This window comes from Typopeltis vanoorti, chromosome 20 (genome assembly GCF_054136105.1).
Source record: "Typopeltis vanoorti isolate ZY-2024b chromosome 20, IOZ_Tvanoo_1.0, whole genome shotgun sequence".
Taxonomy (NCBI): Eukaryota; Metazoa; Arthropoda; class Arachnida; order Uropygi; family Thelyphonidae; genus Typopeltis; species Typopeltis vanoorti.
The window spans coordinates 110,822,343-110,840,027 of NC_143568.1; the positions used below are offsets into that span (position 1 = coordinate 110,822,343).

The 17,685-nt window shown below is 35.4% G+C and overlaps 1 protein-coding gene across 2 annotated transcripts in view; it reads left to right on the top strand.

Annotated features, from left to right (window-relative positions):
• The window catches only part of LOC150095792 (uncharacterized), a 147,957-nt gene that overhangs the window by 87,470 nt on the left and 42,802 nt on the right, over nucleotides 1-17,685 (top strand). For both annotated transcript variants that reach the window (XM_090409860.1, XM_090409861.1), the window contains exons 6-7: nucleotides 715-876; nucleotides 13,506-13,638. In XM_090409860.1, coding sequence (XP_090265986.1) covers nucleotides 715-876; nucleotides 13,506-13,638 — 295 coding nt within the window. The remainder of the gene's footprint in view (nucleotides 1-714; nucleotides 877-13,505; nucleotides 13,639-17,685) is intronic.

A 17,685-nucleotide genomic window follows, 5' to 3' on the forward strand; every position in this document is an offset into this window, starting at 1 on the left:
TAACACTTTGACTGCCGTGTGCAACAAGTGTGCCTCACACATACACTTTCTGCTACAGCCATGTGATATGTATGTTTCACAGGTTAACTTGTTATTATTCCCAGTGGCCTATGAAGATGGAATAAATATTAGTATTGCAGCAGTTAACATGTTAAGTGTGTTTGTGTCTAATGATTCAGCTGCATCTTTTCATCTGTTCAAAAACAAAAACAAATATACACACACAAACACACACCATTGACCCATTGACCAGGCCTTTGGATAATAAACAGAAATGTCTTTTTTTTATGCTGCTCCCTTCCACAAAAGGTTATTTTGAAACCTATAGTATATTTTGTATAATGGATGGTGTAAGAATTTTTTTCCCTATTTTTTACGAGTTTTATATAATTTTTGTATTTTAAATTTATTTTTTACTTAGTCTGGAAACTTACTCTAAAGACAGACATGGAACTTTTTCAAGCCACTTAAGGCCTCCATTGAGCAGGTTGGTGTGGTCTCATATTGAGCAATGAAATTCATCTCCCACCTAAATGTTTACTGCATATTCCTCAGAAAATAATTTTGCAAGTTACTTTTCTAGTAATTTAAAAAAAAATGGCACTGCTCTTAATTTTTTAGTTGTCCAGTTCATTATAGTTTTTGGTTATTTTGAATATGTTGTTGAACATGTATAGATAAACAACAATTGCTGAAATAAACTTTATTTTGCAGATTGGAATCCAGCATGTTGTAGTGTTCATTAACAAAGCTGATGTGGCAGACCAGGAAATGATAGATCTTGTAGAAATGGAGCTTAGAGAATTGTTGTCAGAAATGGGATATAATGGTGATGAAGTACCATTTGTTGTTGGATCTGCTTTAAAAGCATTAGAGGTAATTTAAATATTTGTATGCATGTATTCTTAGAATAACCTTCTCCAGGTCCTGCTCTCCTTTCCCCTTGGATAATATGCATTTCTAGCTTATATAAGGGTGTGCTGAAAAGTTGTGATAATCACCATTAAGGAATTGAGGTAGAACCATGTGACTTACACATTCTTCTATATATTCTCCATGAAGTGTTATGCACTTAATACAATTCTCTGAGAAAAAAGTCTTTCCCTTGTTGCACAAACCAGTCCTTAGCTGCAGATATTCTGCAGCTGAGGAAACATGCAGAGCTTCTGCATGTCCAGATGTTGGTGGATAATGACCCCGACTCATTCCCTGGATATCCTCAGAGTCTTTGCAATGTTTTGGGCTGGTATTTGTCTATCATTAAGGATCATGGCATGCACTGCATCGATGTTTTCAGGTGTGATCGCTATGGAAGGTCTTCCTGACCTGAGGCATCTGTTGTCTCAGGATGCCCAGTTTTAAACTTGACCACCCATCTGGCAACTATTGGATATGTTGGGTTGGGGCACAGTCCCCTAAAGTCTCACACAAAGTTTGGTGAATCTCAGTTGCAGACTTTTCTTGCAGCATGAAAAACTTGTGTGTCTTTGAATTTCTTCAAAACCTCTCACACGTCTTATGTATCCTAAAAGAAAAAGAACAAATTTGTTCAGTATTGTTAATATGTATTATTAATACATTATTATTATAATATATATTATTAATATGATTAATTAATAATATAAATATTATTGATATTTATTTATTATATATTACAATTATTATCAGTATTTAATATTCTAGGTGTGTTTCAGAACTTTTCAGCCCCCCCCCCTCCCCATATATATATATATATATATATATAATTCAATTTGTTAACTGTCCTTGGTACACCAGAAAAGTTTAGACCTTTACTAAGTAATGAGAGTTCATCAGTGTTCGGGGCATGGCTAGAAAGGGTTAATCACATGGCTGTTCATTGAAGGTATTTGGTTGCTCCTGTTATCACTGGTTTGTGATTGGCTGCTTTCAAAGTCATTCAATGAAGAGAAATTTAAATTTGTCTATTGGCTGTTTAAATGCTGCTGCTTCAATCTAAGAAATTTGGCTACAAGTTTAATTTTCTTTTTTAATTTGAATTTTATCTTAATTTTCTTTGTTTACAGGGTATGTTTACCTGTTGTCAGAAATCCTCTCAAAGGACATCCCAAATATCTGGATTTAAATAAATGAAAAGTTCGGATTTTAAATTTTAGAACCTGGTTTTGAGTAAATGCTAAGTTTTGCAACTAGTTTGAATCTGCTTTCTGAGCATTGCTTTCTCCTTACAGCTATAAATTCCTAGTGCTTTTGCTGAGGTGAATTTCCTTTTTAGCTTAATGCAGGTAGGAATAAATTGCTGTCTCTACATCGTTTTAAAAATGCCAGCCAATTAATTAAAACAGAAACATGTATCTTTAGCTTGCCATAGCAATTGCACTGCTAGTGCATTAAATCTTCATGAATTGTGAAGATTTAATGCATAAAAATATGATAAGGATGAAAGAAAAGCTTTATTATAAGCATAAGAAGAATTCTTACAATTTATTATTATTATTATACGACACCTCCAGGGAGTCCAAAGACTCATCGAGGGAGGGCACCTACTCTACAACTCTCCATCTCCACCACTCAATCCACCAACTACAACTACTTTCATCAGCTACACCACCGCCATCTACCGCCGACCACCACCACTATATTTTCACAGACAGTCACGAACATCCATGCCCACAGCGGGATTCAAACCTGCAGCCTTTTGACTGGAGAGCTGACACGTTCTCCACCCGCCCAACCAGGCTGGCTATTGCTATGACTATTGCTTGAACACGACTATAAAAATTTTGCTGAACACTTCTCTTAATGAAATTTCTTTCTTGTAGGAATGATAAAAGTAAAGAATGGGGGTTGGTTAACATGATAATTAGCAATACAAAGCAGAAAACATGCAGATTCTCAGAGGACAATAACATCACCATTGTACTTAATGAAATGAACAACCACTTTACAAACTATCGTAGTTGTGATTTTGATCCTACAGAGAGGATAAAGTACATGAGTCACCTTCCATGGATTAAGAATTCCATGTATTCTTATTCCATGCAGTAAATGAAGATGAGGTGAAGAGTGTAGTAATCGAATTAAAAAAGGGGAAAAAATGGAATGTGACCATATAAATGTCAAAAAAATTAAATACATAAGTTAAAGTTCTTTACACATATCATTAATCAATCTTTTGAACATGGGAAATTTATAGAACTTATAAAGATTGATTTAGTTATTCTGCTATATAAAGGAGGTAATAAAGGAGGTAACAGAAATGAAATTGGAAATTGCAGACCAATATCTATTCTATCCACAGTGTAAAAGGTTATTGAAATCATAATAAAAAACGATTAAATAGCTATCTAAATACCATATCCTTTTACTCATCTAATATCAATATGAGATTAGATCCAGATTCAATACTGAAAGAGCACTATTGGAGTTTCATAAAACATTTTATAGTGGAATAACGAGATATATGTACTTCACGTTAAAGGAATGTACATTGCAGCTGTTTTTCTTGATATATCTAAGGCATTCGACTGTGTTCATCATGACCTACTGCTACTGAAAATGTCTAGATATGGCATTAGAGGAGTTACTGAAGATTGGTTCAAATTCTATCTGAATAATAGAAAACAATATACCAGCTATGGCACATTGAATAGCACACCAAAAATAATAAAATACGGAGTCCTGCAAGGTTCGGTGCTAGGACCGACCCTATTTCTAATAAATGTTAATGATCTGTGTAAATACATACTTTTTAGCAAAATGATATCGTTCGCTGATCGTATGGCATTAGTATACACTGAAATGACCCTTGAGGATCTAGAAAATCAGATTAAAAATGATCTAAACTAAATAAGTGGTTTAGCAATAACAGTCTTAAAATTAATACCGATAAAACGAGATATATGTACTTCACGTTAACAGATAAGCTAGATCACAATATAACCATAAAATGGCATGAAACAGTATGCAGTGATATTCACAATTGTAACTGTAGCTTAGTCAAAAAAAACAAAACCAGTCAAGTATTTAGGCCTCCATATTGAGAGCAGTCTGAAATGAAACTTTCACATCACATTTTTAACAAATAAGTTGAGATTCGTAATTAACAGAATATATTATGTCAGAAAATTTGTAAATGCAGCATTCTTAAGATGCTTATACTATTCTTTGGTAAATTCCTCACTGCAATATGGTATACCTGTTGGGGTGGAGTTTATTACAACAGTCTCTTTCCTTTGATACAAATACAAAATAGAATGATTAGAGCCATAGGCATTGCTGACTACACACATTCAACCAATGATCTGTTTAGCATTCATAATATTTTGCTATTACAGAAACTCTCTTTATTGTTGTATGTTATATGTAAGGAAGAAAGAAAGTTGTAAAGTTTTCGGTATATAATGTAAACTATGGTTTACGCTGAGGCTGGAACTTGCTGGTAGTAATTAAGAAATTTTTCATAAGTCCGATGAATACCTAGCAACAAGCAGCTACAATAAACTCCCTGTGTGGATTGCTTAAGTGGCAAAGCTGTATAACTGAGAGGAGACCTCCACATAGCCTTTAAAGGAATGTGGGGAACCGACCAGGGCTTCTGACCTAATGTCCAATCCTCACCTTCTTGTGGTGCATCCTGTTGAGTATCTACCTGGATACTGAACGAACGAGGATGGGCTGGCAATTTGCAATTTAGCTTACCAAATTGTATTCTTATTGGCTTAAACCACAAGTAAAATGATGATACAACATGACAGAATTTCATGCCGGCTGGGGCATCGTCCTGTTAAACAAGACCCCCATTGTTTTCAAAAGGAAACCAAGGCGAACAATGAAAAAGTCAGCTGCTGGAACAAATTCAGAAACACACCATAACTCAACATTACCAGAGTTCAGGATCGTTACTATCAACATAAGAAGCCTTAATGGCAAAGAAATGGAACCAGCAGAAGAATTGGATAAGTACCAGATCGACGTAATAGGGATGAAATAAAGAAAGACAAAAAGAGATCTTTCTAAGCAATAAATACAAAATGTTATATTCAGGCAATAACAATTAGGGAATAGAAGAAGTAGCTATAATATTCATCACTAAATACAAGGCTAATCTTCTTGGATGACAGGCAGTATCACGTAGAGTGATGGGCAAATATCAGAATGAGGAATTGGACAATGAGACTTATTTGTGCATATTATCCCACAGAAGGTTCTACTAAGGTAGAAGTGCAGGAATTTTTTGAGGTTTTAGTGCAAGCAACTGACACATGGAAAAATGCAAAATTGGTCCTTGTTGGGGATCTAGCATAGCAGAGTAGGAAATGACTAGCAGACAGACAAAAATATTTCAGGAAAATTTGGAGAAAAGAGCAAAGCTAATAATAATGGCCTATACCTGTTGGATTTCTGCTCGGGACATGGATTATTACTAACACAATGTTCCAACATAAAAATGTGCACAAATTCACATGGAGAGAAGAAATATAGGAAGTATTTATTAAATTTTGTTTTAATTAATATTCCAGTATACATTGTAAATTCTTTAAATAATTTAATAGTCGTGTATTACCAACGTATAAGCCTTTCTACAAGAATTACGATCATCCACGGAGATTCTATCGCACGCAAGGCCTGCCAATACAGCAAACTGAAGCTGAAGATATCGAAGCAACTAAATTGTTTGACCTTCCTAAAATGCTGCCGAGATAATGAGGTAATCCCAAATTGTGTAAAATTGAAGCACCGTTTCTCTTCACAGAAGGCTCTCCGGATTTATAACTGCACTAGCTTCGCACTAGCTTAGAGAACAAATTACCACTACACACGTTCTCCTAGCCGGCGAAAACTAAGCTATTCAGGTGCTAGAGGAGGAGCTTTCTGACACACTGAACCACGACCTTTGGACGATTATCTACGACGTCTAGTGTGCAGCAAAAGAATTTGAAAAGATACGAAGTCGGTACATCAAAAAATTTGAAAACTTGAAAAAGGACTCTACTTCCAAACCGCAACACTGTAATCAACCTTTCTTCCATTACTCTCAAGCCTGAGGCACTCAATGCACTGACACATGGCCACAATTTCATCATATCTCCAAAGAAAATACCGGCCGAAGCAATAATGATTCAAATAGAACGTGGTATCTGCAACCTTCCAAACCATATCGCCAACAATATCAGACTGGATGTAGCCGGTGTTCCTAACCTAACCACTAAAAACCACCATATCCAAAAATGAATGTAAAGCCCTACAAGAAATGAAGAAAAACAAAGAAATAGCAATCACCAAAGCAGATAAGAGAAATGCCACTGGTTCTCAATCAAACGCACTACACATCATCATCATCATCAAACTCCTGCCATGTACCCTCAAGGGGTGTACAGGATATGATAGTACTACATGAAAAAATTACATCATTACCAACTTCCTATCTACAATTTTCCTCCAAATCAGTCTGTTACTTCTCAAGACTCCAACATTATCAGATTTTATATTTCTATCGTCTAAGGCACTTTGTACCGTATCAATACACCTATATCTTGGTCTTCCTCTGGGTCGTTTTGCTGCCAACCTGGCAGAGAACACTTGTTTTGCTAATCTTTCTTTGCCCATTCTGTTTAAGTGACCATACCACCTGAGATAAGCTCTGCTAATGCATTCATTGATGCTGACAATGTCAATTTCTTTCCTAATATCCTCATTTTTAATATGATATTGCCATTGACCATCTGTTCACGCCTCTTAATCTTTCTCAGGACTCTCATATCTGTGGTCTCTAGTCTTTGGTCAAGTGTTTTACTTCTGACCCAGTTCTCAGATCCATAAGTTAAAACTGGTTTGAACACTGTCTTGTATACAGCTAATTTAGTGTTCCGACTAATTACTCTCTTATTCCATATGAATTTATTCAATTGACTTCCCACCATGCCAGCTTTGTTGATTCTGTTTTCTATTTCCATATTTAATTTACCATCTTCACTAAAAATGGTGCCTAAGTAGCTGAAATGTTTTACTTGTTCCACAGGTTCTCCATTCATAACACAGTTGACATTTTCAATGATTATACCTATTTTCATTGTCTTTGTCTTTTTATTGCTGACCTTCATACCATATCTTTTACAACAGTTATTCAATTTAGTCAGAGAATCTTGCAGACTTGTAGCAGATTTATTTAGAAGTATAACATCATCTGCATAAAGCAAATAGCTGACTTTAACATCTCCAATTTTGATATCATGTTTAATACCACTTTCCTTCATAATGTGATCCATATAGATAATGAATAACAGAGTGGATAATGTACATCCTTGACTCACACCAGATTTAACATTAAACGATCATCCTGTACTTCCTTCAATTCTAAATGCTGACTTACAACTCGAATAAACACTAAGTATTGCTTGATATAATGTCCCATTGACACCATATAACTGTAGCATATTGAATACTTCTCTCTTGGCACCTTGTCATATGCCCTTTCCAAATCAACAAAACTTAAATATTGATCTTTGTTATATTTCCATGCTTTCTCGACTATTTATCGTAAAGTGAAGATCTAATCCTGACAGCCTCTATTTGACCTGAATCCTGCTTGTTCTTCACCAAGTTTTTCTTCCACAATTCTTCTCAACCATTTCTCAAGTATACTTGCATACATCTTGCCAGGAACACTCAGTAGGGAAATAGCTCTGTAATTCTCACATTCAGTTTTATTTCCCTTTTTATATATGGGTAACATGAGAGCTCTACTCCAATCATCGGGAATTTGTCCCTCTGTCCAGGCTTTCTGAACTATACCGTGCAGCCACTGTAAGACTTTTATACCACCATACTTCAGCATTGCTGGTCGAATATCATCTACTCCTACTGCCTTTCCACATTTCAAGCCTTTGATGGCTTTTTGTACTTCTATTATAGATATGTATTCTAGACTGCATGCCTGGTCAGCGTTTTTTACCACTGTGCTGTCATCACTGCTTGTTTCATTTAGCAGTTTTTCGAAGTAATTACTCCACACTTCAAGGATATGTTTTTCTCTAGTTTTCATGTCACCTTTATCATCTCTAACTCCTTTTACAGCACTCTTTCCTCCATTCCTAAGCTTCTTCAACAACCTCCAGAATACCTTTTTGATATTTATTTTCTATATTCTTGCCAAAGTCCTCCCATGACTTTTGTTTAGCTAGTTTTACACAGTGCTTAGCATTCTTGCATTTGTCTCTGTATTCTTTAAGAGCACAAACTGATTTATTTCCCAGGAAATTTTGATATGCTTTCTTCTTTTCCTTCACTGCCTCTTTAACTTCCTGTGTCCACCATGGAGTTCTAATTTTTCTATCCTTGCGGACAACTTCACCACATGCCTCTCTAGCTGAATTAATAAGGGTTTTCTTCAAGGCTTGCCACTGAACCTCCAAGGTTTGGTTCCTGTTCTCAAAATCTTTCATTTTTCCTTCAATAATCTTTGTGTATTTAGTCTACAGTTCACATCTGAGAGCTGCTCAACTTTTATTCGCTTTAAAACTTTCTTACATGTCATTCTTTTCAATATGAAATTCAATTTTATCCTGCTCAAGACTTAATTGTGATCACTTCCAATTTCAAATCCTCTGTACACTCTGGTATCCTGCACCAGGGAGAAAACATCACTATCAACAATAACATAGTCAATGAGACTGTTCTTATTCCTTGCCTCTTCTCTCCATGTGAATTTGTGCACATTTTTATGTTGGAACATGGTGTTAGTAATAACCAGTCCATGTCCTGAGCAGAAATCCAACAGGTATTTGCCATTATTATTAGCTTTGCTCTTTTCTCCAAATTTTCCCAAAACATTTTTGTATGTCTGACAATCACTTCCCACTCTGCTATTTAGATCCCCAACAAGGACCAACTTTTCCTTTTTCATTGTGTCAGTTGCTTTCTCTAGAGCCTCAAAAAATTCCTCTGCTTCTACCTTAGTAGAGCCTTCTGTGGGACAGATTTTTAAAAGTACATACTTCTAGAGAATAATATTAAAAAAATCGATTTTTTTGATCCTCTAAATAGTACTGCCTCCTTAAAACTATCAAAAACTTACAAATTAGCAAAAAGAAAATTCCATGGAGGAAAAACCTGACATGATAGAGACAAATGGGTTTGATATTTGAAATCAGTGCACCCAAATGAGTAAAAAACAAGTGTCAGATCATAATCAGCAAAAAAAAAATTTTTTTTTGTTGGCCAGTATTATTGAAGAAAAAATGAAAGATTGAGAACAGGAACCAAACCCTGATGGATTCAGCTAGAGAGGCATGTAGTGAAGTTATCTGCAAGGATAGAAAAATTAGAACTCCATGGTGTACACAGGAAGTTTGAGGCAGTGAAGGAAAAGAAGAAAGCATATCAAAAGTTATTGGCAAATAAGTCAACTTGTGCTCTTAGAGAATACAGAGACAAATGTAAGAATGCTAAACACTGTGTAAAACTAGCTAAACAAAAGTCATGGGAGAACTTTGGCAAGAATATAGAAAATAAATATCAAAAAGGTGGCAAAATTCTGGGGGTTGTTTAAGAAGCTCAGGAATGGAGGAAAGAGTGCTGTAAAAGGAGTTAAAGATGATAAAGGTGACATGAAAATGGAAAAAAAAGATATCCTTGAAGTATGGAGTAATTACTTCGAAAAATTGCTAAATGAAACAGTCAGTGATGACAGCACAGTGATAAAAAACACTGACCAGGCATGCAGTCTGGAATACATATCCACACTTGAAGTAGAAAAAGCTATCAAAGGCTTGAAATGTGGAAAGGCAGCAGGAGTAGATGATATTCGACCAGAAATGCTGAAGTATGGTGGTATAAAAGTCTTACATTGGCTGCACTGCATAGTTCAGAAGCCTGGACAGAGGGAGGAATTCCCAATGATTGGAATAGAGCTCTCATAGTACCCATATATAAAAAGGGAAATAAAACTGAATGTGAGAATTACAGAGCTATATCCCTACTGAATGTTCCTGGTAAGATATATGCAAGCATACTTGAGAAACGGTTGAGAAGAATTGTGGAAGAAAAACTTGGTGAAGAATAAGCTGGATTCATCTCAAATAGAGGCTGTTGGGATCAGATCTTCACTTTACGATAAATAGTCGAGAAAGCATGGGAATATAACAAAGATCTGTATTTAAGTTTTGTCGATTTGGAAAAGGCATATGACAGGTGCCAAGAGAGAAGCTGTTCAATACGCTACAGTTATATGTTGTCAATGGGGCATTATATCAAGCAATACTTAGTCTTTATTTGAATTGTAAGTCAGCAGTTAGAATTGAAGGAAGTACAGGAAGATGGTTTAATGTTAAATCTGGTGTGAGACAAGGATGTACATTATCCCCTCTGTTATTCATTATCTATATGGATCACATTATGAAGGAAAGTGGTATTAAACATGATATCAAAATTGGAGATGTTAAAGTCAGCTATTTGCTTTATGCGGAAGATGTTATACTTCTAAATAAATCTGCTACAAGTCTGCAAGATTCTCTGACTAAATTGAGTAGCTCTTGTAATAGATATGGTATGAAGGTCAGCAATAAAAAGACAAAGACAATGAAAATAGGCAGAATCATTGAAAATGTCAACTGTGTTGTGAATGGAGAACCTGTGGAACAAGTAAAACATTTCAGCTACTTAGGCACCATTTTTAGTGAAGATGGTAAATTAAATATGGAAATAGACAACAGAATCAGCAAAGCTGGCATGGTGGGAAGTCAATTGAATAAATTCATATGGAATAAGAGAGAAATTAGTCGGAACACTAAATTAGCTGTTTACAAGATAGTGTTCAAACCAGTTTTTAACTTATGGATCTGAGAGCTGGATCAGAAGTAAAACACTTGACCAAAGACTAGAGACCGCAGATGTGAGAGTCCTGAGAAAGATTAGAGGCGTGAACAGATGGCATCAATGGCAATATCATATTAAAAACGAGGATATTAGGATAGAAATTGACATTGTCAGCATTCAGGAATGCGTTAGCAGAGCTAATCTCAGGTGGTATGATCACTTAAACAGAATGGGAGAGGAAAGATTAGCAAAACAAGTGGTCTCTGTCAAATTGGCAGGAAAACGACCCAGAGGAAGACCAAGATATAGGTGGACTGATACGGTACAAAGTGCCTAAGACGATAGAAATATAAGATCTGGTAATTATAATATTGGAGTCTTTCCCTCCTGATTTGGAGGGAAAATGTAGATAGGAAGTTAGTAATGATGTAAATTTTTCATGTAGTTCTATCATATCCTGTACATCCCTTGAGGGGGTACATGGCAGTAATTTGATGATGATAAGAGAGAAATTAGTCGGAACACTAAATTAGCTATATGCAAGACCGTTTTCAAGCCACTTTTAACTTATGGATATGAGAGCTGGTTTAGAAGTAAAACTCTTGACCAAAGACTAGAGACCACAGATATGAGAGTCCTGAGAAAGATTAGTGGCATGAACAGATGTCATCAATGGCAATATCATATTAAAAACGAGGATATTAGGAAAGAACTTGACCTTGCTAACATCCATGAATGTGTTATCAGAGCTAATATCAGATGGTGTGGTCACTTAAACAGAATGGGAGAGTAAAGATTAACAAAACAAATGTTCTCTGCAAGGTTGGCAGGAAAAAGACCAAGATATAGGTGGATTGATTACAGTAAAAAGTGCCTTAGAAGATAGAAATATAACATTTGATAATGTTTGAGTCTTGTCAGGTAACAGATTGATTTGGAGGAAAATTGTACAAAGAAAGTTAGTAATGAAGTAAGTTCTTCATGTAGTAATATCACAATATCCTGTACACCTGTAAAGGGTACATGTCTAGAATTTGATGATAATGATTATTATTATTATTATTATGGGCAACTCCAAGAGGGAGTTGCCCATAATAATAATAATAATAGACTCATCGAGGGAGACGCTAAACATCATGTCAAGATCAACTGTTCAACATCCACACAGTATCTGTCATACTTTGCTTTGAACTTATTCACAGTTATGGCACCCACAACAGATTCTGGCAGCTTATTCCACTCATTCACCACTCTCCAAGTAAATATCCTAGTTCTAACACCCTTACTAACCACACTCTTGACCAGTTTCCATGGATGGCCCCTGGTCCTCCCACCACCAGTCCTGTTCTGAAAAATATCCTCTGAATTAATCTTATAGAAATCCTTCAGTAATTTGAATGTCTCAATCATATCACCCCTTTTTCTGCCTATCAAGCAATTTCTGCAACCCACAAATCTTCAACCTGTTCTCATAAGGTTCATTCCATAGACCTGCTATCATCTTGGTCACTCGCCTCTGGATCCTCTCCACCTCCTCCCCATCAAGAATGATGATGTAAATTCTTCATGTAGTACTATCATAACATCCTGTACATACATTGAGGATACATATCGGGAATTTGATGGTGATGAAATAAAATCAATAACCTCAGAATACGCTTTTAGAAAAAGTTTGTGAGACTGCCTCACGAAACTAAATAATGTTGATGGTTATTTTAAATGTATGTCATCAGAGATCACTGTCACGATTATGATTCACATATTACAACAAGTATATACCATGTTATGTGAGCCCTCAGAATTAGTCACTGGATTTTGCAGTGACTGTATTATGCAGATTTAATTTTCTAGTAACCAGTATGGCTGCAGCACTTGATTATTACACATGAAAAAATAATAATAATAAAATATTGTAAAAACTCATTAACTTATTTTAAACATTTGTATAGACTATGAAAACTATTTGATAATGTATTTTACCCTATTTGTATTTATATAAGGAACATATTTTAATTTGTTTATAACATTCAACCCAAAATTAATGTAAAACCAACCAAAAATGTTGATAGTATACTTAAATTGTATATTTATAAATATTATGTATATGTAATGAGAATAATAAATATAGTCATTGTCAATTTGTCCACTGACAATGTTATAAATAGGATATAGCTTTCATGTAGCTTTTTTTCCCACTAAAGGTCAGGCCAGTAGAAGAATGGTTCATCAAATCATTGTCACTTTTGCATACTGTTTGAAATGTAATATAGCTTGTCTTTGTATATTTGTGTGAATTCTGCATGGTTGTAGTCTCCATAATTTACTGAAATGAATATATTTTCCAAATTATATTCTCTTCATTTTTGTAATAGCTTCAATTATAAAGCTACTGACTTAAATTCATAAATGTGATTTCTAATTTAACAGATTCACTTTAGAATAATATTGTTGCATGTAATTGTAATTTTCATTTCAGCTTAAAGTATTTCACGAAATACATAACTTAGAGATTTAGTTATGTCATCACTACGTTTTCAGAATCTTTTAAGGATAACGTTAAATTTAGAGAAAGTAGTAAAGTTATTCTATTTAAAGCAAAAGATTGCTGGTTTGTATAGAATAATTAATGCATTAGTTATTATATATAAATTCCGTAATAAAATTTTTGTGAGATAAAATTAATATAGCATAAATATATTTTTCTTTAATAGGGAACAGACCCAGAGATTGGCAGAAATTCTATACTCAATCTTTTAGATGTTGTGGATAATCATATACCAACACCTGTTAGAGATTTAGATAAACCTTTTTTGCTTCCAATCGAACATGTGCATTCTATACCAGGTAGATATCAACCTTACTTATTTTCTTATGAATGAAATTATAAATTTCATTGGCAAATGCATATACCGGGTGATTATAAAATAACGTCAAGTGTTCAGAGCCCTCTAGTGAGTAATATATTGGATGAAACACACCAATATTCGGTAGACGTACACAGTGGAACACAGGGATTCGATTTAACGAAAAAAATAGTACCAAAAGTCACCGACAGGGGAAATTTTCGCGCTGCCAACTTAATTTTAGTTGGTGTGACTAATGAATGACTAAATGGGAAATGAGAGACAGCACACATCAATTTCATGACGTTTATCGTTAATCTAACAGATAAGCTTAGGTGTTGATGGTTATTCATGACTTATTTTTCGCGGTATTAACAACACCACACACACTTTTATCACAAAGATGTTTTATTATCGCTTATATTTTGCTGATTTTCAACTCAGCATCATCAGAGCACCACACTTGTATGCATGACAGTGAGTGAGTGAAACAACATAATTGCAAAAGACAAAAGATCTAAAGTCCTATTTTTGGCACCCTCTAACGAGAAAAAAAAAAAAAGAGCAGCTATCCAGGAGTTTTTCTTAGGATAACCGTCTCCCATAAATTTTTGACAAATTAATGCAACCATATTTGTTAAGGTGGGGAGAATTCTTCAAAGCCATTGCTGACTCAAAAAATAATCTTTCAGATCTATAACGACTCCTAAATAGCACATTCGTTTTCCTCCATCTAATCCTGTGTGAAGGAGTGTCCAAAGCGTGGTCTTCCAGTCCCGACTTGCCATAGTAATAGTAGCGAATGTATCTTTCATGTTCTTCCAGGCAGATGTTCACTGATCTTCCTGTTTGATGGTTATCCTAAGAAAAACTCCTGGATAGCTGCTTTTTTTTTTTTTTTTTTTCTCGTTAGAGGGCGCCAAAAATAGGACTTTAGATCTTTTGTCTTTTGCAATTATATTGTTTCACTCACTCACTGTCACATATACAAGTGTGTTGTGCTCTGATGATGCTGAGTTGAAAACCAGCGAAATATAAGCGTTAATAAAACATCTTTTTGGTAGAAGTGTGTTGTGTTGTTAATACCATGAAAAATAAGTCATGAACGTTTATTGTTAATTACAAATGAGGTTCAATATAACCACCATTCTGATGTTCCAGGAACTGCATATGGTGCACGACATTTTCCACAGTGGCTCACAACATATCAGAATTGATTTGTCTCATGTGTAATGTAATTTGATCTTTCAAAGTTGGAATATCGGGTACATGTCCTTGATACACAATGCTTTTAAGAAATCCCCACAGCCAAAAGTCACAAGGATTAAGATCAGGCGATGTCGGTGGCTATGGCGTGGGAAATATACGACTAATGATTATTCTGTCAGAGAAATGTTGTCACCAAACACGCTGTACCTGAAGTCCGATGTAGGGTGGTGCACCATCCTGCATGAAGATGGTCAAATCGAGACATCCTATTTGCTGCAGTTGTTGAACCACAAAGTTCTGTAACATATTGGCATACCTGTTAGCATTGACGGAACAGGTCACTGGTACATTTTGGCGATTTTCCTCATAAAAGTATGGACCGATGATAAAAGATGCCTTAAATCCGCACCACACTGTGACTTTGGGTGAGTGGATAGGCATCTGCAGACACACGTGCTTATTAGTTGCAGCCCAAATGTAACAGTTGCATGTGTTATTATCGCCGTTCAAATAAAAGTGCGCTTCGTCACTTCATAAAATCTGCCACAACCATGCATCATCCACTTCCATGAACACACATCTACAGACATGGGACACACCCGGAGGTATAAAACTGACCACTTTATCTTCAGGATGGGTACTGTTTGAAAGGGCCAAGGGTAGCTTCGTAACAGGCCACTGGCCTAATACATGAAAGGGAGAAGAAGAACAGTCTAATTCTTCTGTTAATATTCTTTCATCTCTTATAATAGAGATTGCCCTGTTCTTCAGCATATGTGTAATGCTCAATTTCTGTGAAATAGGTGTAATCAGGAGAAATGCAGGTAATGACCTGTGTGGGTCGGTATGCAGTACACATTGAGAGAAATGCTTTTGTCTTTGTTTCGTAATTAATATGTCCAGAAAAGGCAATTTTCCTTCATTCTCAAGTTCTAAGGTGAACTTGATTTTATGGTGAAATGAGTTTATGGATGCTAGAAAATCATATAACTCTGATTCACTGTATTTTCATATTATGAATATGTCATCAATATATCTCCACCAAATTGATGGTTTAGGATGAAAATGACATATTAAGATGTCATTTTTGAACTTTTCCATGAATAAGTCCTCACAGGGAGGAGATAGAGGGCTTCCCATTGCAAGGCCCGAAAGTTGTTTGTAGATTTTTCCATTCCATCAGAAAAAATCTGAGTTGAGACAATGTATATAGAGTTGGGAGATGTCTTGAGGAAACAGATTATATTTAAGAGTCATAACTTCATGGACTGGGACATTTGTAAATAAAGACATGACATCTAAACTAGCTAGAATGTCTGTTCTTGAGATGGAGATGTCTCTTAGCTTTTCTACAAAGTGTTGCATATTTTTGATATATGCATAGGCTTTTAGTAGTTGTATCAAATTCCAACCAATAAAACACAATTTCAGTTATCTTATTTAAAATTTGGTTCAATTCATGCAGTTTGTGATGAAGCAGGCAAAATTTGTTATGGAAGTGTGCAGTAAAATAAACAGTGAAATGAGGAGACAGCAAGAATGTTGGATGGATATGGGCATTACATAGGGAATTACCAGAAAGACCACATTACAGAAGCCAACATAATATGTTCAAAAATATGGTCACATGACATCAGTATGGCATATGATCCCCTCTAACAGCTAACCAGGCCTGACAGCAATTGATCATGTTCAATATAAGAGTGTCTATAAGATTTTGTGGCAACAACCCTGTTCTTCCACCAGAGCAGACTTTAGCTTACTGACCAAGGCAGTGACTATCTCCATGCAGTGTGATGCCTAATAGCATCCCACACATATTCAATCAGGTTTAAGTCTGGTGATTGTGATGGCCATGGCATCATTACATATCTTCAGTTTTAAGGCTCTTCACCATTTGAATTCCATGGGCAGTAGCATTGTCATGCATGAAAAGAATATATAGGGATACAATAACTGGCAGAGGTATTGAGAATGCATCATCTTTTAATGCATAATCATTATTATGTACACCCCACATGAGAACACTACTTCCATCAAAGTGTCACTTTCTCTGATGTTGGAGAAAGAATGGTACCACATTCCTCATTCTCTCTGGATCAAACATCATCTGGGATACATTTGTAGGCTAAAATGAGACTCATCAGAGATGAGAACTATACCCCTGTTGTCAAGGCTTTAAGTCACATGTTCACAGCAGTTTCAACAAGCCTTGCAGTAGTTAATGGGGTACAAACTACTGACTTCCTTACACAAGAGTATTTGAATTGAACTTTCTTATCACAGTCCATCAGGTGATGTTTTCACATGTAGCAACAATAACCTCTAGAAACAATTGGTGACAAGACATTGTAGGGTTCTGTCTTGCTGCTATTGCCAGATAGTGATTTATTCTAGTTGATGTAACCCTCAGGTGACCTCAGCCAGTTTTTCTTGTAATGGTTCTTGTCTCCTGAAACTGTATTCTGGCATCAAGTCATCCAGCCAATCTCAAAAAAATATCATAATGAAATTTTAAACAAGAAAATACTTTATACTCTTTTTATTCACTGGAATCTCAGAGACTGATGCTTCTTAGCTAAAATTCAGTGTTCAGTAAGATGCTAGTAAATTTAATTTTGATGTCTCCTCTTGAACATATTCCTTTGTTAATATTTCATTTACTGAACTAGAATCACTTTCAGCCATATGAGATGTTGGAAAATAAAGTACTTTTGGCCATTTTCAGACCACATTGTTGGATAAAAAAGAAACGTTTGGTTGTGTTTGATCCCCACAACTCCACATTTTTCAAATATATTGTTACTTTGTTACTTTCTTTGTTACATTTTAATTCAAT